This window comes from Antechinus flavipes, chromosome 1 (genome assembly GCF_016432865.1).
Source record: "Antechinus flavipes isolate AdamAnt ecotype Samford, QLD, Australia chromosome 1, AdamAnt_v2, whole genome shotgun sequence".
Classification (NCBI taxonomy): Eukaryota; Metazoa; Chordata; class Mammalia; order Dasyuromorphia; family Dasyuridae; genus Antechinus; species Antechinus flavipes.
Window position 1 is genome coordinate 313,486,961 of NC_067398.1, and position 24,662 is coordinate 313,511,622.

A 24,662-nucleotide genomic window follows, 5' to 3' on the forward strand; every position below is an offset into this window, starting at 1 on the left:
ATTTTCTTTCATCCATCCTCTGTGGTTGATTTGAATATTTGTGATAATAGTAACTTAGTCATTCACAGTTGTTTTTCAAACAGTATTGCTGTTACTATATACAACATTCTCTTGTTTCTACTCTTTTCACTTTTTATTATTTCCTGTGCCTTTCCATGTTTTTCCAAAATCAACCAGCTCATCATTTTTTTAGATCATAGTAGTATTCCATCACAATCATATACCACAACTTGATTAGCCATTCCCAAGTGATTGGTATCACCACAATTTCCAGTTCTTTGCCACTACAAAGAGAGCTACTAAAAATATTTTTAAACATATCAGTTCTTGGGAAACAGACCTAATAGTGGTATTGCTGGATCAAAGGATATAAGCAATTTAATAACACATTGGGCATAATTTCAGATTGCTCTCCAAAATAGTTGGATCAGTTCACGATTCTAACAACAGTGTATCGATGTTCCAGTTTTTCCACATTGGAATATATTCTCATCTTTAAAGTCTTTTTTAATTTGTAAAAGATCCTTTGATCCTAATCTAATCTATTTTATGAAAGTGGATCAGCTACAGTTTCTAACTTGATCTGATCTGAAAACCACACAAGTTAATCTGTTACACATTGTTTCATTATTTTTCATTTTTTCATCATTTAAGAACTTTTACATTAAGGACTTTGTCCATTCTCCTGATCATCAAGGTAATTTCAGGAAGCCAGAATTTTTTATCTCTTCCTCTTTGATCCAAAAGCCTATTATATTATAAATACTTAAAAAGTTTATTTTCCTCTGTTTTCTTCATTTTTCTCTCAGAAAGCTTCAAATATACCTAATGAAATGCTTTTTTTTTTTTTAAGTTGTTTCAAAATATTCTGTAAAAAATATATACTGGCATTTATTCTCAGAAGGTTTAATTTTTAAACAATCATGGATCTGACAACATACTTTCATGATTGATTATAAATTTTTCCAAGAAGTAATATGTTATAATTTCTTATACTTTTTGACCTAGTCACATTTACTCTGTAGTAATTATGCTATATGGCTAATAAAAACTGTACATTCTAGTTGAAAAATTTTGATGCTGCTACCGTATCAGTATTATTTTTATGATACAGTGGAAAGAATATTTAGGATTTAAAGTCAAAAACACTGAAAAACCACAGTTTGAGTACTTGCTTGATTTTTAGCTGTAAGATTTAGAAAAAAAGTATTTTTCTAGATTTTAACTCTGATATAAATGACAAAAGATCCTTTTAAAGGCACTTTTACATCTGATCACAGAGACAAAATTATGTTCTCTGACCATTTACATTGTTGGGTAGAAGATTAACTCAAGAAATACTGATTAATTTATAGTTGGAAAATGACATGTTTACTTATTTCCAGGTTCCTGCCTATTCCAAACATCTTTACAGATGCTTACATTGGTACTTGTCTTATGGAGTAATTCTAAATATTTCATTTATTTGATATTATTTCATGAAAAGTATTTTCTGCTTTCTTATCTTATGGATTTACCTTAAATTACTCTAGAATTATGTATATTTGCTTTTGAGAGAGGATTTTAGCTTGCAGAAGATTGTGGAAAACATGTTTCCATCTGATTGATTATGTGATCTTCTTAGAGGAATTTTTAGAGATCTTTTACATTTCTCATCTGTTGTCCTCTTATTTTCTTCCTTAAATACTCTCAAAATAATCTGTTTTAGTTGGCTCTCTTATTAATTTTGTATAAATCTGCTTTTCTCTTATTACTTTATGTTTTATAAAACAGTATTCATAGATTATTTTCCATTATCTTTCTCCATAATCTTTTAGAACAGGTATTTTAATCAGTCTTGCCTTTGGCTATCTTGTCTTTCTGTTTGGTGAACATTTGCTGATTGTTAGGATTCCTAAACTCTTTTGGACTATTAGTAGTTGCAGCTGATTTACTAAACTTCCTTAGGAAATGGTGATAATCTGTACCAATATCAATTCTTTTATCTACTTATAATTTTTCACTGTGAACAGATGGTTTAAATAGGTCAGGTTGGCATTTCTTTGAGTGACATATCTTCTCATTTTTATTTTAATTTATTTTTTAATAGACTAAGTCTCTCTATCTCACCCAGGCTGAAAGTATAGGGCTATTCATAGGCTTGATCTTACTACTGACCAACATGGGTACTTTATTTTCTTCCATTTCTGATTTGGGCTGATTTGTCCCTCTTTAGCTGACCTTGCAAGTCCCCTACTGTTGGGGTCTCACTTTATTAATGCCTAAGTTAACATGGAATCTGACTGGCATAACTGCCAAACTCAGGAGATCCTTAGGATCTAAAGCAATTGGGAATATAGACATGTACCACCAGATCTCACTTAACTGATTTTAATCTAGATGTCCACTGAGATCCTTTCAACTATTTTCATGAAGGTTTAGTACTGTAGAAATAAAACTATCAAGATATATTTTATAGGACTGGGACAGTGGGGGAAGTAGCTTTGAAATGCAGTTTTTTTTTGAAGTGTTCAAAAATACTGAAGGACTTTGCCAACATAATTATTCAATTTATTTTTAAATTGTTAGAAGTATAAAACTTATCTCCTTTAAAAAATTTTTATCATTTCTCTTCAAGCTTTCAAATAGTCCCTTAATTTTAGTAGAAGACTTTAAATCTACTACTACTAACCTTACTTTTTTAAAAAAAGAAATGTTGAAACTAGATGTAGGTAGGTTAGGAATTATAGATTCTATAGATTCACGTGGTTTAGATTTTGAAAAGGTATTTCTAAATTTAATTTAAATTGTTTTGTGGTACTATTATTAGCCTTGATAAATTTCTTTTTGACAGATTTTTTTTTAAACATCAATTTCCTTTTAACAGATTTTTTTTTTTTAAATCTGCAATGTAAATAAGAGATGGTCTTTTTTCCTTCTGGTTTAACAATACTGGTTTAGCTTTATATTCTAAATATAGGTAATAATTTTCTGGTTCTCATTTTTATGTGACTTTGAAACATAGAACCTGGTAGGTGTTTCTTGTTGCCTTTAGTTAGATCTTCATTAACATTGTTCTTGCTCCTACAGACTTTTTGCAAGAGAAGATAGTAAACATGTTGTACAGATAGTGGGACTCCAAGAACTTCCAGTGGATAGTGTGGATCTACTTTTAGAGGTAAGCCTTATTTGCCATTTCAGCACTGCTACTTTTAACTGTTAAGTGTTTAAAGAATTAGAAATATTCACTTTACTAGTTAACTTAAAGGTTTTGGATTTAAGCAAAGTAAAAAGAAAAATTTAAGTGAATTTTTTTATTTGCAAAGAAAAATATTAATCTCTTACAAGATTCCTCATTTTTTGGTACTGCTTATTTTGTATAATACTTTGGAAGCTGAGTGGGTTCAGAATATTCTGTCATTGGAGTTGAAAGAAGCTTTTCCCTACAGCCTCTAAAGATTAATTTTAAAGAATGTTTCAACACACTTTCCTGTCAGAATAATTTTATCCACAACCATACTTATTAAACTTTCTTCTTATGGACATTCCATATCTCAAGGAGATTCTCTAAAGAAACTTTTTTAGCAATCATTTCTAGAATGCTGAAAAGTCATGATGTTATCTTATCTGCTTGGAGTAGGTAAGTACCATTATACAGGTTAATCTATAGAGGACTACTCTAAAAGGAAAGTTCTTCCACAAACTAGTGCCTGTCAACCTTTCCAGTTTTATCTTTTATTGTTTTTACTCCAGAAAAGCTATTCTATATCTTTCTTTCCAACAAAGTCTGTGCATTGCTGATCCAATACTATACCATTTTGTTATTGTTGATTATTGTGTATATATCTTATTTTTACTTTTTATTAATATCTTTCATTTTTATGTTTCCTTCACTTCAGAATGCATCCTTTCTCCTTGTGCCATGCTATATAATAAAAACAGAAGTGGGAAAAAAATAAAAGGAGTAAAACCAATGTAATCAATTGAGTCTTAACAGTATGTGCAATATTCAATATCCATACTTCTTTCTCTTCCCTTCTGTGAAAAAGAGAAAGGTGTATTTTTTTTACCTCCTCTTCAAGACATACCTATTCACTACAGTTGAATTTTTTTATATATCTCATCTCTATCTCATCATACTCCTGATTAGATTAAAGTCTTTTAGATAACAAGAGACCATAGATAACCTTCCCAGTCCTCTAGCATAAGGTCTCTTTCAATGGAAGTTTGCCTAGAAGAAAATTTTGTAAATTAACTTTGTTTGAGACTGAATCTATGTTTCTCATTCTGGCAGGAAGTACAGGGGCCATTCATGAACCTGATTCTTCTTCTGATTGTCAGAGAAGCTTTATCTGCTTTTATTCTCAACTACTCAGGTTGAGTAGTTCCTTAGGCCTTTCCTTAGGCATTCCCCTTACTCTTTGGGGCTACTAGTATAAGTGAAAATATTCAACTTATCCCATTGCATCTCAGAATTCTCAAGCTTGAATGTTCCAAGCTTTGAATTCTCAAGCAAGGATGGATCTATTGATCCATCACCATCAGCCTCCTTCAGTAGCTACTGATATATACCACTATGTCTGGCCAAAGCTACTTATTTATTTTTTAAGGATTATATTTGAGCTAGTAGGTGTGAAGATTTCTAAGGGAAGGAGTCATTTAAAAATTTTTTATGTCGCTTTAAAAAAATAATAAATCTCCCAATTTGAGAGTCAGGTCTGGAAATTGATCAGGTAGAGTAATTTTGTTATAGGTATTTAATTTTCTCCATATCTTTGAATTGAATACAAGAGATATAATTTTTCAAATTCATCATGGGTATTGGGATTTTCTTGTGGTATAATTGTTTGCCTTTTGAGTCTTGTAAGCTAAAACCTGAAGAAAGCATTTAAATTTGGCCAGTTTTCAAAATCCCTATTATTGGCTGAAAAGCAGTCATCTGGCAATTGCAAAGGTACGTGCTGTATCATAACCACATCTGTCTTGCAGTGATCCCTCTGAGGCCTGAGTTGCTACCAAACTGCCCAACTGGAAAATTCATATGCCTTTGGAGGATTCAGATGGCTCTAGGGGGGAAGAACAAAACAAAACATTTCAAGTGGGTGGAAGAGTTTCAACATAGACAAATCTCTAGAGAAATAATCTTTAAAAGTTTGAAGTCAGTGAGGAGAAGCCAGAAGAAGGATCTATCACCTCATATTATTATTCCCTGTACATCCTTTCCATATCCTCATTTTTTCCTGTTGCCTAGGAACTTTTACGGAGTGGTACATTCTCTGTCATTTTGGTAGAAGACTTCAGGTGAAAAGAATGAATTTCCAATTCTTTTCCTAGGCTAAAAGCCATAAGAGTGGAACAAGTGTGAAAATTTATTCAAGAAGATTTTTTAGTAATCTGTTTTCCTTGGTATATAGGCATGACCTTTATTATCCCAGAACATTTTTCCTAAGAGGAGGAATAAGAATATCTTTTATGATTTATATTGAAATAATACTTTAAAGAGGATATTTACTATTAACTAATATCCATTTCCCAATAGATGAATGGTCAAAGAATATGTACAAATAGCTCTCAAAATAACTGCCAAATATTCACAGCTGAATGAAAAAATGCTTCAAATCACTAATAGGAGAAATGCAAATCAAAACACCTTGCATATTGGCAAAAATGAGAAAAAATTAGTAACAGTCTATGTTGGAGGCATTGTGTAAGAGAAAGGTACAATTACATATTCTGGTGAAGCTGTGAAATGGTATAACTATTTTCAAAGCAATTTAAAATTATGCAACTAAAGTACTAAAATGTCCATATCCTTTGAACCAGATTCTCTGTTACTGGGCATATACTAAGGAAGCCACTGATAAGAAAAAGGTCCTTATGTACTCCAAATTATTTATGAGCATTTTTTTGATACTTGAGAATTGGAAACAAAGTAGATGTCCATCTGTTAAAAAATAGCTAAACAAATTGTCGTGCATGAATGTAATGGAATATCACTGTGCTTTAAGAAATGACGCATGTGGTAAATACAGAGAAACATGAAAAGATATGTATGAAATATTGCAGGATGAAGTAAACGGGTGAGAAAACAAAATGTACATACAGCAACTGCAACAATTCAAACCAAAAAAATCAAAAGTAAATGTGTCAAAATCGTAAAGTTCTAGTAGGTCTAGAATAAGAGAGAGGAGAAAACACTTCTTACTTATCTCTTCATGGAAGTGGAATGTCCACAGGTATTACAATATTGTATATGTTATTGAACTTTTTCAGTGTATTCATCAATTATAATAACATAATAGTTATTGACTTTTTTTTTCCTCTCAAAAAATACTGTTTATTATTTGGAATGACTTTCTCAGAGGGGAAAGATATACAAGATATTGTGGTGATATAAGAAATGGAAAGTATCGATAAAAACTTATTTTAAAAAATTCATGATATACAAAGTACACTACTTCAGAGACATTTTTCTTAAGTATTCATATTCTTTTTTGGTATATGAGTTAGAGTACAACAGGAAATAACATATATTCCATAGAAATTAGCATTGTTTTATATTTATTCATCTAAGTATTTTTTTTCTATTTTATTCTTTTAAATAGATTTTTATTGATGTCTTGTTTTTATATCACCTAGATTTCTCTCTGAATCTCTACCCTCTTCTTAGAAATCCATCCCCTGAAATAAAGTTGTGTTGTTTGGTGGTTCTTGTTGTGTTGTGTTTGTTTTTTTTTTTTTTTTTTAATTAAGAAAAAGAAGATAAAATTCAGCAAAACCAATCAATACATTGAAAATACCTAACATTACATGCAGTATTCCTTAAATATAGACTTCCCACTTCTGCAGAGGAGTGGGAGGAAGTGCCTTCTCACATCTTTGGGGCCAAACTTGTTTTTTATAATTTTGCAACATTGGCTTTCTTTTTTACTTTTAAATTTTTATTGTCATAAATTGTTTTTATATTCCTAAAATTTCATCCAGTATTCCTTGCCTTCCTTCCAAGAACCACCTTGTAAAAAACAATATTTTTTAAAGAAAAAAAATGAAAAAGAAGAAATCAATAAAAACAATATATCAAAAAGATCTAAAATTATATTCAGTCTTCCACATCTGTAGATCTTCTACTTCAGCAATGGAGTGTATTGGTATCTTCTCATTTTTTCTCCTTTGAGGCCATACTGGATTTTTATAATTTGGTGGCATTCATTTCTATGGTTTTGTTATTGTTGTTATTTCCTTTTATATTATTATTCCAAGCTTTATATAATATATATTATTTATTTATTATATATTATATATATTATTTTCTTAATTCTGTTTACTTCATTCTGTATCAATTCATGTAAGTCTTTCCTACTTTTCTGTATTCATTATAGTCATCATTTCATACAGCTTAATAAGTTTATTATTAACTCATGTATCACAAGTTGTTTAGGCATTCCTCAGTTCACAGGCATCCATTTTCTTTCCAATTCTTTACTACTCAAAAAATACCCAAAGTATTGCTTACAAAATACTGCTACAAATACTTTGGTATTTATAAAGTCTTTCATTTTGTCAGTGACCTCCTGGAAGATATTTGAGGTGCTTTATTTGCATAATTCTGAGTTATCTTTCAGAATGGTTGTACTAATTCATAGCTTCATCTATCATCTGATCTTGGTTTCTCCTCTGAAGGTTTTATGGCCCATAAGCCCTACTTATTTAGGAGAATCATTCACAGTTATTTAGCTTGGCTCGCTATACTTTAAAAGAGGTGCTCTCATAATAGAAATGTCAAATAATCCATATTGAACTGACAGATTTCTAAAAATGGCAAACTCATAAGTAATCTGTGGGACTGTCTACTTTCTTCTCCTTTCTGTCCTCCTGTTTAGGAAATTGCATAGCCTATGAATCCAGTCTCATCACAAATCACTGTTCTACCAGTTCCTTAGTAGTTGGAATTTTCTTCATCCTTCCACAGCCTAGGAAGATAAGTGAACCCCTTCTTCTTAGGGATTTCATACTAGGTACTATCATGCCACAAGATTGTTAAAGTGAACGATTGGAAAACTTGAATGAAAAAGGCAAAAATGTTAAATCAATATACAAAATGCTTCAATGCATTTCTGTGATATGAATAGAAAGATTATTTGTAAAAAGTTAGAAAAGTTAAGAGAAATTATATATTTAAATCTACTTCGCCGTCCACATTTTCTATAAAAATTCCGAGTCATGTCCTAATATTTCAAGAGATAAGACAGAACTGCCCAGGTCCAAGACCAAGGTACTCTTGGTCAGACTGTTGATGTTAATTGTCATAACTCTAGAGCACTTGAAGGTTTTTTAAGTGCTTTATATAACTTAACTAATTAGATTTTCTTCACTTTCTTGTGTGAAACCCTTATTTAGCTTTATTAGCCCTTCTTTACAGATGTAAAAACAGGCTCAGAAGAGTGAGATGACTGGTCTATAATGACAAATAAGAATAGTTGTAAGCATAACAGCGTTGATAGAGCTCTTTAATGTTTACTAAGCACTTTACATAGATTATTTTATCCTCCCAACAACCCTGAAAAGTAGATGCTATCGGCAGCGGCAGCTAGGTGGTGCAGTAGATAGATTACCAACCTGGAAGTCAGGATGACCTGAGTTCAAATGTGGCCTCAGATTAACTTAACACTTCCTGGCTGTGTGATCCTGGGCAAGTCACTTAACCCCAATTGCCTCAGCAAAAAAAAAAAAAAAAAAAAAATGCTATTATCCTCATTATACAGATAAGGAAACTGAGGCAAGCAGAGGTTAAGTGATTAGGAGGGTCCAGCACTTTCTATTGTAGCACACTGTCTCAACTCTCAACACTTAAGAATTAGGTTAAAACTAGGTTAAAAGCTATAAAGCTAATTAGGGTCACTATAGTCAATAAAGCAGAAACAACTACCTGACTTAGATATTAAGTTCAAGAACTTATTGTGTCATGCCGTCACATATCTGTAGGCCCCACTGTACTATCTAGTTCATAGAAACCTTAGCTAGTGAAGTCAAAATAGAATCTCAGGCAGGAATCCCTCATAAAAGCAAAGAAAAAGCTTAAAATTCCTCTCCAAAACTTCTTCTCTCTTTATAACACATGAAACATGCCAATGTCATCCTATTCAGCCCCACTTATATCATTTGACTTAGTTTTGGAGTTCACAAAGTTTTTGGTTAACAGAAGACATTATCAGATTTTCCTGTCTACTTTACCGTACCACTGAGCAACAGATGTCCTATAAAGGCATAGTTTTTTGATTACCCAAAAGACCCTCCAAAAAAATCAGATAATTCACATTCAAGATTTATGTATTCTACTTAAATTTATTTAAGAATACCTGGAATTACAATCAACCATAAATTGTGAAGCTAAGAACATAGCTGCTCATTTTCCTAGTGCTTCCCTAAGTGACAGATACTCTTATCTAGCTTTTTTGGGTAGTTGAGTCCTATGCCAGCTGATGATCTAGTCCCCAAAAGCATGATGTTTGGGGTGATTTTAGAAAGGCCTAGAGACACTTATATAAACTGATGCTTTGTGAAGTCAGTAAAACCAAGAGAACATTGTACATAACAACAACAAGATTATGTGACAATCTATTCTGAGAGATGTAACTCTTTTCTAAAGCAAGATGATTCAGGCCAGTTCCAATAGTCTTATGATGGAGAGAGTCATCTGCACCCAGAAAGAGACGATGGGAACTGAGTATGGATCACAATGTGGTGTTTTAAATTTTTTTATTTGTTTACTTTTTTTTTCTCATTTTCCTCTTTTTGATCTGATTTTTTTGTGCAGAATGATAGTTGTGGAAGTATGTGTAGAGGAATTTGCTTTCTGGGGGAATCAGAGAGAAGGGAGGGGGAAAAAAAACAGTTTGGAGCATGGGGTTTTGTAAGGGTAAATCAACGTTGAAGATTATCTGTGCATGTTTTGAAAATGAAGGGCTTTAAAAAAAGTATAATGTTTGGACCTAGTTCGTAGACTAGCAGAAACACAATCATTTCCCAACTCTGTTTATACATAAAACAATTCTAATCTTTAGTGGGTAATGATAGATATTCCAACAATTTTCTTTCTTTCCCAGGTAATTGAAAGTTTCCCATCATTCCTGGGCTCATTTCCCTTGTTAAATTTTAATTTCAAGGATTCCACTTAACTTTCAAACAATTCCTAATAATAAATATAATCCATGACTTCAAATGTGTATAAATGTCCAGAGTTTCAACACAAGCAAAATGAACTGCAGATCCTAATATAAGGAGACAAATTTGGTCTACTAGGTATCACTGAAGTTTGAGAAGAGTAAACTCACAAGTGGAATATGCCTTTGATATATATACCTTTTTTCAAAATAAACAGGATAGGTAACATCTTTGGAAGGAAAAATAGAATTGATTTTTGTCATCAGAGTATACTGTAAAGCATTTGAACAGAAAGAAGATATGGATGAGTCTGGGAAACAGATCCTGACACAAAAGTATGTCTTTGAGAGGGCATTGCATATATCTTGATATTTCCAAGAGCTCTCATTTCTATAAGTGGAATAGCTAAGCCAGTAATTCCTTGACTTGCCCTAATGGTAATTTCATCCTTCAGAATTTGGAAGAGCCAACAAGGGGAATTCTATTATGAAACTATATCTTAGTACTAAGAAAGAATTGGTTGTTGGAATAGAAATTATTGGAACATTAACAGGAAGAAACCACTCCCTGCGAGAGTTTGAAACGAAAGCTGGGTAGAGTCGGGCATGTTTCCTAGATTTTTTGATAGAACACATTTCAAATATTTCAGAGGAAGAAGAGATAAGATATCATGGACTAAAATTCTTCAAGGGAAGTCAGCCCAGGAGAGATAAGAAATTAAAAAGAATGACAAGAAACCAAGAGAAATATTTTAAATAAGAAGGTAGAAATTATGTGATAAAGTTGATATAGATTCAGAGGTAATTCACAAGTCATTTTAGATCCTTAAAATATATTACAGAAAATGGAAGCAAGGGCAAGCCACAGAAATTGAATACAGAAATGTTGCATAGTATAAAAAGGCTATCATGATTGCTAAAGTTTAGAATGAGTTGATACAGTTAGGAAGACCAAGGAGAGCAAAATTTGCTTTTGTTTTTTTAAAGCTCATTGGGTAAAAGAGAAGTATCATAGAAAGGAAAGGATTGCTGCTTGGGCTGCAAATAATTGGCAATAAAGATAAGGTAGAACTGTTCAACTCTCAGGCTACTTTTATTTTTTCTCTGGCAAGGATCATTGGCCTTTGGAATGGAGAGGGCAGAACCAAAATGTCTTAAGAATAAATAAGGAGATAGTAATAACACTTTTTTTTGGATCACTTTTGATTTCATTTTTATTAGTAAAATGGTAATGTCTTTTTCTTCTTCTTTTTATTTATTTAATAGCTTTTTATTGACAGAACTCATGCCAGGGTAAATTTTTACATTATCCCTTGCACTCACTTCTGTTCCAATTTTTCCCCTCTCTCTCTTCCCCCCCCCCCAAGATGGCAATCAGTCCTATATATATTAAATATGTTGCAGTATATCCTAGATACAATATATGTATGCAGAACCGAACAGTTCTTTTGTTACACAGGGAGAATCTGATTCAGAAGGTAAAAATAACCCGGTAAGAAAAACAAAAATGCAAATAGTTTACATTCATTTCCCAGTGTTCTTTCTTTGGGTGTAGCTGCTTCTGTCCATCATTGATCAATTGAAATTGAGTTAGGTCTGTTTCTCAAAGAAATCCACTTCTATCAGAATACATCTTCATACAGTATCGTTGTTGAGGTATATAACGATCTCCTGGTTCTGCTACATTTCACTTAGCATCAGTTCATGTAAGTCTCTCCAAGCCTTTCTGTATTCATCCTGCTGGTCATCTCTTACAGAACAATAATATTCCATAACATTCATATACCACAATTTACTCAACCATTCTCCAATTGATGGGCATCCATTCAATTTCCAGTTTCTAGCCACTACAAACAAGGCTGCCCCAAATATTTTGGCACAAAAAGGTCCCTTTCCCTTCTTTAGTATTTTTTTGGGATATAAGCCCAGAAATAACACTGCTGGATCAAAGGGTATGCACAGTTTGATAACTTTTTGGGCATAATTCCAGATTGCTCTCCAGAATGGTTGGATTTGTTCACAACTGCACCAACAATGCATCAGTGTCCCAGTTTTCCCACATCCCCTCCAACATTCATCATTATTTTTTCCTGTCATCTTAGCCAGTCTGACAGGTATGTGGTGGTATCTCAGAGATGTCTTAATTTGCATTTCTCTGATCAATAATGATTTGGAACACTCTTTCATATGAGTGGTAATAGTTTCAGTTTCATCATCTGAAAATTGTCTGTTCATATCCTTTGACCACTTATCAATTGGGGAATAGCTTGATTTCTTATAAATTAGAGTCAATTCTCTATATATTTTGGAAATGAGGCCTTTATCAGAACCTTTAACTGCGAAGATGTTTTCCCAGTTTTGTTGGAATCCTTACTAACTGCTAACTAATTAAAGTTGATCTAATCTTACAAGAAGATATTTTGGGCAGAACCTGAAACAAGGTACTAAGTAGAACTAATTAATACAAGGCTTGTGTTCACACCTTTACTCATTGGAGTTCAATGAGTTCACACCTCCCTTGAAGCTCTTTAGGCCAAAGAGCACTAGCATAAATAGAGCTTCAATGGGCCAGTCAAGGAAGTTCTTCAGAGTGAAGAAGCTACAAGTCGAGATTTCAGCGGAGTTACGCCAGAAGCCCTCTCTCTGAGGCAAGGCAGAATATTTTCCACTTGGCTGGCTGGTGGCAGAAGAAGTTCTTCAGAGTGAAGAAGCTACAAGTCGAGATTTCAGAGATTCATTCCATCTCTGTGCTTGTTGGAGGCAGAAGAAAGCAGAGGCAGAGGCTGAAGGACCAGACCTTTGGATTTGGCAACATTCGGAGGGAGCTCTTGGAACCAAGCAGAGAGATAGGCCTCTAAGCTAACTGGGCTATATTGGAGATAATAAAAGATCTGAACTTTTATCACCTGGCTGTGTTTTGAGAAGAAAAAGCTCACTACAATTTGGCGCCCGAACAGGGACCAATTCAGATCCATCTGAACTAGATCACCACACAGTTTGTTGCTTCCCTTCTAATCTTGTTTGCATTAGTTTTGTTTGTACAAAGGCTTTTTTATTTGATGTAATCAAAATTTTCTATTTTGTGATCAGTAATGGTCTCTAGTTCATCTTTGGTCACAAATTTCTTTCTCCTCCACAAGTCTGAGAGATAAACTATCCTATGTTCCTCTAATTTATTTATAATCTCATTCTTTATGCCTAAATCATGAACCCATTTTGATCTCGGTATACGGTGTTAAGTGTGGGTCCATGCCTAATTTATGCCATACTAATTTCCAGTTATCCCAGCAGTTTTTATCAAATAATGAATTCTTATCCCAAAAGTTAGGATCTTTGGGTTTGTCAAACACTAGATTGCTATAGTTGACTACTCTGTCTTGTGAACCTAACCTTTTCCACTGATCAACTAATCTATTTCTTAGCCAATACCAAATGGTTTTGGTGACTGCTGCTTTATAATATAATTTTAGATCAGGTACAGCTAGGCCACCTTCATTTGATTTTTTTTTCATTAATTCATTAATTAATTTTTTTAATTTAATAATAACTTTATATTGACAGAATCCATGCCAGGGTAATTTTTTTACAACATTATTCCTTGCACTTGTTTCTATTCCGATTTTTCCCCTCCCTCCCTCCACCCCCTCCCCTAGATGGCAAGCAGTCCTATATACGTTAGATATGTTGCAGTATATCCTAGATACAATATATGTTTGCAGAACCGAACAGTTCTCTTGTTGCACAGGGAGAATTGGATTCAGAAGGTAAAAATAACCCGGGAAGAAGAAGAAAAATGCAAATAGTTCACATTCATTTCCCAGTATTCCTTCTTTGGGTGTAGCTGCTTCTGTCTATCATTTATCAATTGAAACTGAGTTAGGTCTCTTTGTCAAGAAATCCACTTGCATCAGAATACATCCTCATACAATATCGTTGTTGAAGTGTATAATGATCTCCTGGTTCTGCTCATCTCACTTAGCATCAGTCCATGTAGGTCTCTCCAAGCCTCTCTGTATTCATCCTGTTGGTCATTTCTTACAGAACAATAATATTCCATAACATTCATATACCACAATTTAGCCAGCCATTCTCCAATTGATGGGCATCCATTCATTTTCCAGTTTCTAGCCACTACAAATAGGGCTGCCACAAACATTTTGGCACATACAGGTCCCTTTCCCTTCTTTAGTATTTCTTTGGGATATAAGCCCAATAGAAACACTGCTGGATCAAAGGGTATGCACAGTTTGATAACTTTTTGGGCATAATTCCAGATTGCTCTCCAGAATGGTTGGATTCGTTCACAACTCTACCAACAACTCAGTGTCCCAGTTTTCCCGTATCCCCTCCAATATTCATCATTATTTTTTCCTGTCATCTTAGCCAATCTGACAGGTGTGTAGTGGTATCTCAGAGTTGTCTTAATTTGCATTTCTCTGATCAATAATGATTTGGAACACTCTTTCATATGAGTGGTAATAGTTTCAATTTCATCATCTGAAAATTGTCTGTTCATATCCTTTGACTATTTATCAATTGGAGAATGGCTTGATTTCTTATAAATTAGAGTCAGTTCTCTATATATTTTGGAAATGAGGCCTTTATCAGAACCTTTAACTGTGAAGATGTTTTCCCAGTTTGTTGCTTCCCTTCTAATCTTGTTTGCATTAGTTTTGTTTGTACAAAGGCTTTTTAATTTGATGTAATCAAAATTTTCTATTTTGTGATCAGTAATGGTCTCTAGTTCATCTTTGGTCACAAATTTCTTTCTCCTCCACAAGTCTGAGAGATAAACTATCCTATGTTCCTCTAATTTATTTATAATCTCATTCTTTATGCCTAAATCATGAACCCATTTTGATCTTATCTTGGTATATGGTGTTAAGTGTGGGTCCATGCCTAGTTTCTGCCATACTAATTTCCAGTTATCCCAGCAGTTTTTATCAAATAATGAATTCTTATCCCAAAAGTTAGGATCTTTGGGTTTGTCAAACACTAGATTGCTATAGTTGACTATTCTGTTTTGTGAACCTAACCTTTTCCACTGATCAACTAATCTATTTTTTGCCAATACCAAATGGTTTTGGTGACTGCTGCTTTATAATATAATTTTAGATCAGGTACAGCTAGGCCACCTTCATTTGATTTTTTTTTTCATTAATTCCCTTGAGATTCTTGACTTTTTATTGTTCCATATGAATTTTGTTGTTATTTTTTCTAGATCATTAAAATATTTTCTTGGAAGTCTGATTGGTATAGCACTAAATAAATAGATTAGTTTAGGGAGTATTGTCATCTTTATTATATTCGCTTGGCCTAATATTTTTCCAATTATTTAAGTCTGACTTTATTTGTGTGGAGACTTTTTTGTAATTTTGCTCATATTATTCCTGACTTTCCTTTGGTAGATAGATTCCCAAATATTTTATGCTATCAACAGTTATCTGAATGGAATTTCTCTTTGTATCTCTTGCTATTGGGTTTTGTTGGTGATGTATAAAAATGCTGAGGATTTCTGGGGATTTATTTTGTATCCAGCTACTTTGCTAAAATTATGAATTATTTCTAATAGCTTTTTAGTAGAATCTCTGGGGTTCTCTAGGTATACCATCATATCATCTGCAAAGAGAGATAGTTTGGTTTCCTCACTGCCTACTCTAATTCCTTTAATATCTTTCTTGACTCTTATTGCAGAGGCTAGTGTTTCTAATACGATATTAAATAATAATGGTGATAGTGGGCAACCTTGCTTCACTCCAGATCTTACTGGGAAAGGTTCCAGTTTTTCCCCATTGCATATGATGCTTCCTGATGGTTTTAAGTATATGCTCTTGACTATTTTAAGGAAAAGTCCATTTATTCCTATGCTCTCAAGTGTTTTTATTAGGAATGGATGTTGGATTTTATCAAATGCTTTTTCTGCATCTATTGAGATGATCATATGGTTTTTGTTTGTTTGGTTATTGATATAGTCAATTATACTAATAGTTTTCCTAATATTGAACCATCCTTGCATTCCTGGTATGAATCCTACTTGGTCATAATGTATTATCCTGGGGATGATTTTCTGTAATCTTTTTGCTAGTATTTTATTTAAGATTTTAGCATCAATATTCATTAGGGAGATTGGTCTATAATTTTCTTTCTCTGTTTTTAGCCTACCTGGTTTAGATATCAGTACCATGTCTGTGTCGTAAAAGGAGTTTGGTAGGACACCTTCAATCCCTATTTTTTCAAATAGTTTATATAGCATTGGAGTTAATTGTTCTTTAAATGTTTGGTAGAATTCACATGTAAATCCATCTGGTCCTGGGGATTTTTTCTTAGGGAGTTGGTTAATAGCTTGTTCTATTTCTTTTTCTAAGATGGAATTGTTTATCCAATTTACTTCTTCCTCTTTTAATCTGCACAAGCTATATTTTTAAAGGTATTCTTCCATTTCATTTATCGAATTTATTGGCATAAAGTTGGGCAAAGTAACTCCACATTATTGCTCTAATTTCCTCTTCCTTAGTGGCAAGTTCAATAAAGCTTTTCTTAATGAATTCTTCTCAACTGGTCCCTGCAAAATTCATCCTTTTTTATTTGTTTATTCAGTCATTTTAGTCATGTCTTCTTCTTTATGAGTACATTTGGGATTTTCTTGGCAAAAATACTGAAGTGTTTTGCCATTTCCTTTTTCAGTTCATTTTACAAATGAGAATCTTAGGCAAACAGGGTTAAGGGACTTGCTCAGGGTCACTTGGCTAGAAAGTGTCTGAGGCTTTGAACTCAGGAAGAGGAGTCTTTCTAACTTCAGGTCTGAGACTCTATCTGCTGAGCCACCTAGCTTATCTTCTTCCTTAAGTACTGAAAAAAACTAATAGATGTGCTTCCTGAGCCACTGTCAATGATATCTAAAAGTTATTTGAAATTAGGAGAAGCATCAGAGAACTATAAAAGGACAAATGTTTTGATTTTCAAAAAAAGACAACAATAAAGCCTAAAAACTACCAACCATCAAACTTATTCTTAGCATAAACCTAGAATGCTTTCTTTATTTAGTAATATAGTTATTTTTATTTTCCCCAGTTACATATAAAAACTTTTTTTGTCATACATGTATATTCATTTTTTGCATATTTCCATATGAATCATGTTAGGAGAGAAAAATCAGAATAAAAGGGAAAAACTATGCAAAAAACAAAAGGTAAAAGTAATATATGTTGATCTACATTCTGTCTTCATAGTTTTCTCTCTGGATGCAGATGACATTTTCCACCCAAAATTTATTGGGATTGCCTTAGATTACTGAACTGCTGAGAAGAACCAAATCTGTCATAGTTGATGATTGTACAGTCTTGCTGTTACTGTATACAATGTTTTCTTGGTTCTGTTTGCTTCAGTTAGCAACAGTTCATATACATTTTTAATTTTTTTTTCTAAAATCAGTTTATAGAACTATAATATTCCATTACTTTAGTATACCATAACTTACTCAGCTATTCGCCAACTTCCAGTTCCTTGCCACTACAAAAAGAGCTACTAGAAATATTTTTGCACATGTGAGTCCTTTTCCTTCTTTTATGATTTCTTTGGAATACATACCCAGTAGTTATACTACTGGATAAAAATATGTACAATTTGATAGCTCTTTGGGCATAGTTCCAAATTGTTTTCCAGAATTGTTGGATCATTTCACAATTTTACTAATATTATATTAATGTCCTAGTCTTCCCACATTCCCTCCAACATTTATCATTAACTTTTCCTGTCATCTTAGCCAATCTGAGAAATGTGAGATGGTACCTTAGAGTTATTTTAATTTACATTTGTATAATCCAATAATGATTTGGAGCATTTTTTCATATGATTGTAGATGGTTTTAATTTCTTCATCTGAAAATTATCTGTCCATATCCTTTAACCTCTTATCAATTGGGGAATGACTTATATTCTTAGAAATTTGAGTCATTTCTCTATATTTTAGAAATGAGGCTTTTCTCAAAAATGCTGAGTATAAAAATTTTTCCTAGATTTCTGCTTCCTTTCTAATCTTGGTTACATTGGTTTTGTTTGTGCAAAAACTTTTTAAAGTTAATGTAATCAAAATTAACCATTTTGAATTTTATTATGTTTCCTAGTTCTTCTTTGACCATAAATTCTTCCCTTCTCAAAAGATCTGCTAGGTAAACTATCCCATGCTCTCCTAATTTGCTTATACTATCCCTCTTTATGCCTAAGTCATGTACCAATTTTAACTTTATTTGGGTATGAAATATGAGATGTAGATCTATGCCGAGTTTTTGACATATTATTTTCCGGTGTTGACAGCAATTTTTGTCAAACAGTGAGTTCTTACCCCAGAAGCTGGAGTCTTTAGGTTTATCAAACAATAGATTACTGTTGTTATTGATTATTGTGTCACGTGTGTCTATTCTACTGATCCACCATTCTGTTTCTTAGCAAAAACCATATGGGTTTGATGACTGCATAATAGCAGTAAAAGCCTATAATAGCATTTTTTAAATAAATTTTTATTGATAGAACCCATGCCAGGGTAATTTTTTACAGCATTATCCCTTGCATTCACTTCTGTTCCAATTTTTCCCCTCCATCCTTCCACCCCCTCCCCCAGATGGCAAGCAGTCCTTTACATGTTAAATAGGTTACAGTATATCCTAGATATAATATATGTGTGCAGAAAAACCTATAATAGCATTTTAGGTTTGGTACAGCTAGGCCACATCCTTTGCTTTTATTATTATTATTAATTCCTTTGATATTCTTGACTTTTTCTTTTTTTTTCAGATAAATTTTGTTATTTTTTTCTAACTCTATAAAATACGTTTTTAGTAGTTTAATTGGTATGGCACTAAATAAGCAGATTAAAGTTATTTTTCCAGTTGTTTACATCTGATTTTATTTGCATGAAAAATGTTTCATAATTGTGTTTGTATTTATCTTGCATTTATCTTGGGAGATAGATGCAAATATTTTATTTTGTCTTTAGTTATTTCAAATGAATTTCTCTTTCTATCTCTTGCTGCTGGGCTTTGTTGGTAATATACAGATATACTGATGATTTGTGTGGGTTTATTTTATTATATCCTGCAACTTTTCTAAAGTTGTTCATTGTTTCAAGTAGGTTTTTTGATGATTCTCTAAGTATAGCATCATGTTATCTGCAAAGAGTGATAGTTTTATGTCCTTGTTGTGCTACCTGGAGCTATTGGAATACACGGGAGCCATCTGACAATGGCTGCTGGAGATCCAACCCAGACCTGCAGAATGGATCTCCTTGTGTGAGAGGATAATACAAGGAGACTGAGAGGCAGTTGCTGTTCTCAGACCTCTCTAACAAGAGGCCTTTGCATTTTCTGACCTCTCTTCTCTTCCTTCTGCCTCCAATTTATCTCATTCCCAGTCGGCAACACCTGTGTCAGCAAAGGCTACCTTGAAACTCCTTCAGATGCTATGATCCACAGCAGTGGAGGCTTTTGGAGAATTGATCTGCCCTTAACATTTCGTCACTGCCTACTTTAATTCCTTCTATTTCTTTTTCTTTTCTTATTTTTAGAGCCCACATTTCTAGTGCAATATTGAACAATACTGGTGATAATATACACACTTGCTTCATTTTTTATCTTACTGAGAATGCAGATGTTGTTTATCATTTTAAGAAAAACTCCATTTATTCTTAGACTCTCTAGTTTTTTTTTTTTTTTTCCACTGAGGCAGTTGGAGTTAAGTAACTTGCCCAAGTTCATATAGCTTGGAAGCGTTAAGTGTCTGAGATCAGATTTGAACTCAGGGCTTCCTAACTTCAAGGCTGGTACTCTGTCCATTGCACCACCTAGCTGCCCCACTAGTTTGTTTGTTTGTTTGTTTGTTTTTAATAGGAATGGGTACTGTATTTTATCAAGCTTTTTCTATATCTATTGAGATTGTCATATGATTTCTGTTAGTTTTGTTATTGATATGGTCAATTATGCCAATTTTCCTTATGTTGAATCAGCCCAGCATTCCTGGTATAGATTCCATTTGTTCATAGTGTTTTATCCTGCTGATAAGTTGTAATCTCTTTACTAATATTTTATTAAAATTTTTTGCATCAATATTCATTAGGGACATTGATCTATAATTTTTTTTTCTCTGTTTTGGCTTTTCCTATTTTAGGTATCTGCACCATATTTGTGTCACAGAAATTTGGCAGGACTCGTTTGCCTATTTTTCCAAATAGTTTATATAATATTGTGTAAGGGTTAAAAAGCTTCTGGGAACAAGGAATGTGGCTCAAGGCATGTGGGAGGACCTGAGGGATGAGAGGTTCTGAGGCACAGGTGAGTCCTACGTGGAGGTGGGGCATAGCCCCAGGAGGCGGTGTCTGACCCCAGGTACCATGTCTCCCTCTTTAGTGCTCTCAAAGCCTAGCACGCCTCCCTCCTTCTTCTCGGGCCAATCCTGTTATGACCTGCCTGTCCTGGTTCCTAGAGGACCTCCCCTTCTCCCAGATCCTCAAGGGGGTATAAATATGTGCTATCTAAGAATAAAGTTTTCTTTCGCTTCACCCCTACCTACTGGTGGTTTGTCTCTAGAACAACACTGTTGATGAATGGGCATTAAGAGTAGCTCAAAGATACCACTACACACCTGTCAGATTGGCTAGAATGACAGGGAAAGATAATGCAAAATGTTGGAAGGGATGTGGGAAAACAGGGACACTAATACATGGTTGGTGGAATTGTGAACACATCCAGCCACTCGGGAGAGCAATTTGGAACTATGCTCAAAAAACCATTAAACTGTGCATACCCTTTGATCCAGCAGTGTTATTACTGGGCTTATATCCCAAAGAAATCTTAAAGGAGGGAAAGGGGCCTGCATGTGCAAGAATGTTTGTGGCAGCCCTTTTCATAGTGGCAAAGAATTGGAAAATGATTAGATGTCCTTCAGTTGAAGAATGGCTGAATAAATTGTGGTATATGAATATTATGGAATATTATTGTTCGGTAAGAAATGACCAGCAGGATAATTTCAGAAAGGCCTGGAGAGACTTACATGAAATGATGCTGAGTGAAATGAGTAGGGCCAGGAGATCATTATATACTTCAACAACAATACTATATGATGATCAATTCTGATGGACATGGCCATCTTCAGCAATGAAATGAACCAAATCAGTTCTAATGGAGCAGTAATGAACTGAACCAGCTACACCCAGCAAAAGAACTCTGGGAGATGACTAAGAACCATTACATTGAATTCCCAATCCCTATATTTTTGCCCGCCTTCATTTTTTGATTTCCTTCACAGGCTAATTGTACCCTATTTCAGAGTCCGATTCTTTTTGTTCAGCAATGGTTTGGACAGGTATACTTATTTTGTATTTAATTTATACTTTAATATATTTAACATTTGGCCATAACATTTAACAATTGGCCATCCTGCCGTCTAGGGGAGAAGGTGGGGGGAAGAAAGGGAAAAATTGGAACAAAAGGTTGGCAGTTGTCAATGCTGTAAAATTACCCATGCATATAACTTATAAATAAAAAGCTATTAAAAATTTAAAAAAAAAAGTAGCTCAAAGAGGAGCTACCAGGTTTAGAGTAGTCCATTAGGGACATAACAGTATTGGAATTAATTGTTCTTTAAATGTTTGGTAGAATTCACTTGTAAATCCATCTGGCCCTGGAGATTTTTTTCTTAGGGAGTTCATTGACAGCCTGTTCAATTTTTTTTTTTCTATAATAGAGTTATTTAAGTATTTTGTTTCCCTTTTGGTTAATCTGGGCAATTTAAATCTCTACAAATATTGATCTATTTCCATTAGATTTTTAGACATTGGCATACAGTTGGGCAAAATAGTTCCTAATCATTGGTTTAATTTCTTTTTCATTGGTGGTTAGTTTACCCTTTTCATTTTTGATGCTGGTAATTTGCTTTTTTTTTCTTTCCTTTTTCTAATCAAATTTACCAAAGGTTTATGTATTTTGTTGGTTTTTTCCCATAAAACCAACTCTTAGTTTTATTAATTAGCACAATAGTTTTCTTATTTTCAGTTTTATTAATCTCTCTTTTGATTTTCAGAAATTTCTAATTTGATTTTTAATTGAAGGTTTTTAATTTGTTCTTTTTTCTAGCTTTTTTAGTTTCATGCTTTGAACTTTTAGCTTCATATTCTTTGATATACTCTTTATTTTATTCATGTAACTCTTTAAAGATATAAAATTTCCCCTAAGAATTGCTTTGGCTACATCCCTTAAGTTTTAGTATGTTGTCTCATTTTCATTCTTTTGAATGAAATTGTTGGTTGTTTCTATGATTTATTATTTGACTCCCCTTATTCTTTAGAAGTAGATTATTTAATTTCCAATTAGTTTTTAGTCTATCTTTTCCTGGCCCTTTATTGAATATAATTTTTATTGCATTGTGATCTGAAAAAGATACTTATTTTTTTTGCTTTTCTGCATTTGATTGTGAGGTTTTTACGCCCTAAAACATGGTCAGTTTTTGTGTAGGTGCCATGTACCACTGAGTAAAAAAGGTATTCCTTTCTGTCCGTGTTCAGTTTTCTGCAAAGAGCTATCATATCTAAGTTTTCTAAGATTTTATTAACCTTTTTAATTTCTTATTTATTTTGTGGTTAGATTGATCTAATTCTAAGGGGGTGGGGAGGTTGAGATTCCCCACTAGTATTGTTTTGCTGTCTATTTGGCTTACTGGTAACTGGCTTAATTTCTTCTCTAAGAATTTGGATGCTGTACCACTTGGTGCATATATGTTGGTATCAGTGCCACTTCATTGTCTATAATACTCTTTCACAGGTTGTAGTATCCTTCCTTATCTCTTTTAAATAGATATATTTTTGCTTTTTCTTTGTCTGAGATCAGAATTGCTATCCCTGCTTCTTTTGCTTCAGTTGAATTATAATATATTCTGTTCCAGCCTTTTGCCCTTACTCTGTGTGTATCTTTGTTTCAAATGTGTTTCTTGTAAACAACATAGTTGCAGGATTCTGGTTTTTAATGTACTCTGAAGTCTACTTACATTTTATGGGAGAGTTCATCCCATTTATATTCACAATTATGATTACCAACAGTATATTTTCCTCTATCCTATTTTCTCCCCTATTGTGGTCATCTTCTTCTTTAGAATAATAATCGTTCTCTCTGGGAGAGAGCAGGTTTCTCAGGGAGGTTTTCTGGAGGCAGCCTTAGTATCAGTTCAGATCAATAATTACCCCAAATGCAGCCAGGTGATAAAAGTTCAGATCTTTTATTGTCTCCCTCCGAAAATCTCCAAATCCAAAGATTTGTCCTTCAGCCTCCAGCCAGCACAAAGGTGAATCTGTCTTGCTTCTGAGAAAGGACTTGTGGGCTTCCTCCCAGAGTGCTCCTCTCTGATCCCAGTCAATGCTCCAAAGTAACTGTCTTCCGGGAGAGAGCTTCTGGCTGAACTTACTTGACGCTCCCCTCTCAATCTAATTTCAGCTGAACTCCCTGACTGGGCTTGCTGAAGCTCTATTTATGCTCCTTCTTCAAGAGAGGGATTGTGGGATTTCTCCCAGAGTGCTCTCTGACCCTAAGAGCTCAGGGGAGGTGTGAATTCACAAAGTTACAAAGTTTACTTTGTGAAGCTCCCAAACTTGTGAACTCCAATGAGTACTTAAATACTTCTTGCTTATATGAGCTCTCTAAAGGTGTGAACACAAGCATTGTTTCTATTAGTTCTACTTAGTACCTTGTTTCAGGTTCTGGCCTAAAACATCTCCTTGTAAGATCAGATCAATGATACTGAACCATGCTAAATTAGATAATTATTGTCTCTAACAATTCTAATGACTTAACGGTTTGTAAAGATTCCAATACCCTATATATACTTTTTTTCCCCTCTTTCCACCCTTAATAATGTTTTGTTTCTGACCAACCCCTCCTTCAGTTTGCCCTCCTTGTTTTTGTGCCCTCCCTTTTTATCCAGCTACTTACTTTCATTTCCCCTTTCTCTTCCTGCTTCCCTGCAAGGTAAGATAAAATCATAAAAGGAATTAAATGCTTAATTGTAATATTCCATCAAAAACTACTTCTGCAATACTGAAAAGTAGCTTATTTGTTAGTGTGTATTTTTCTGAATCTACTGACTGTATTTAACATGGTTAACCATGCTTTCTCCTGAATACTCTCTCCTGATTCATCTCCTACCTGTTTAACCACTCTTTCTCAATCCCCTTTCGCTAGTTCATCATCTATATCCATGCCCCCTAATTGTAGATGTTCCCCAAACTTCTGTCCTGAAACTTCTTGTCACCTTTTATACTCTTATGGTAATCTCATCAACTTCCATAGCTTTGATCATCATGTATCTATGACACCAAGATTTATATTTCTAACTCCTTGAGGACTTGGTCATAGTGTATTATCCAGGGGATGATTTTCTATATAATCTCTTTGCTAATATTTTATTTAAGATTTTAGCATCAATATTCATTAGGGAGATTGGTCTAAAATTTTCTTTCTCTGTTTTCGTCCTACCTGGTTTAGGTATC

At 33.6% G+C, this 24,662-nt stretch overlaps 1 protein-coding gene across 1 annotated transcript in view; it reads left to right on the forward strand.

Moving 5' to 3' along the window:
* Nucleotides 1-24,662, forward strand: part of KIF24 (kinesin family member 24) — a 53,304-nt gene that overhangs the window by 12,529 nt on the left and 16,113 nt on the right. The window contains exon 5 of the mRNA XM_051965854.1: nt 3,070-3,157. Coding sequence (XP_051821814.1) covers nt 3,070-3,157 — 88 coding nt within the window. The remainder of the gene's footprint in view (nt 1-3,069; nt 3,158-24,662) is intronic.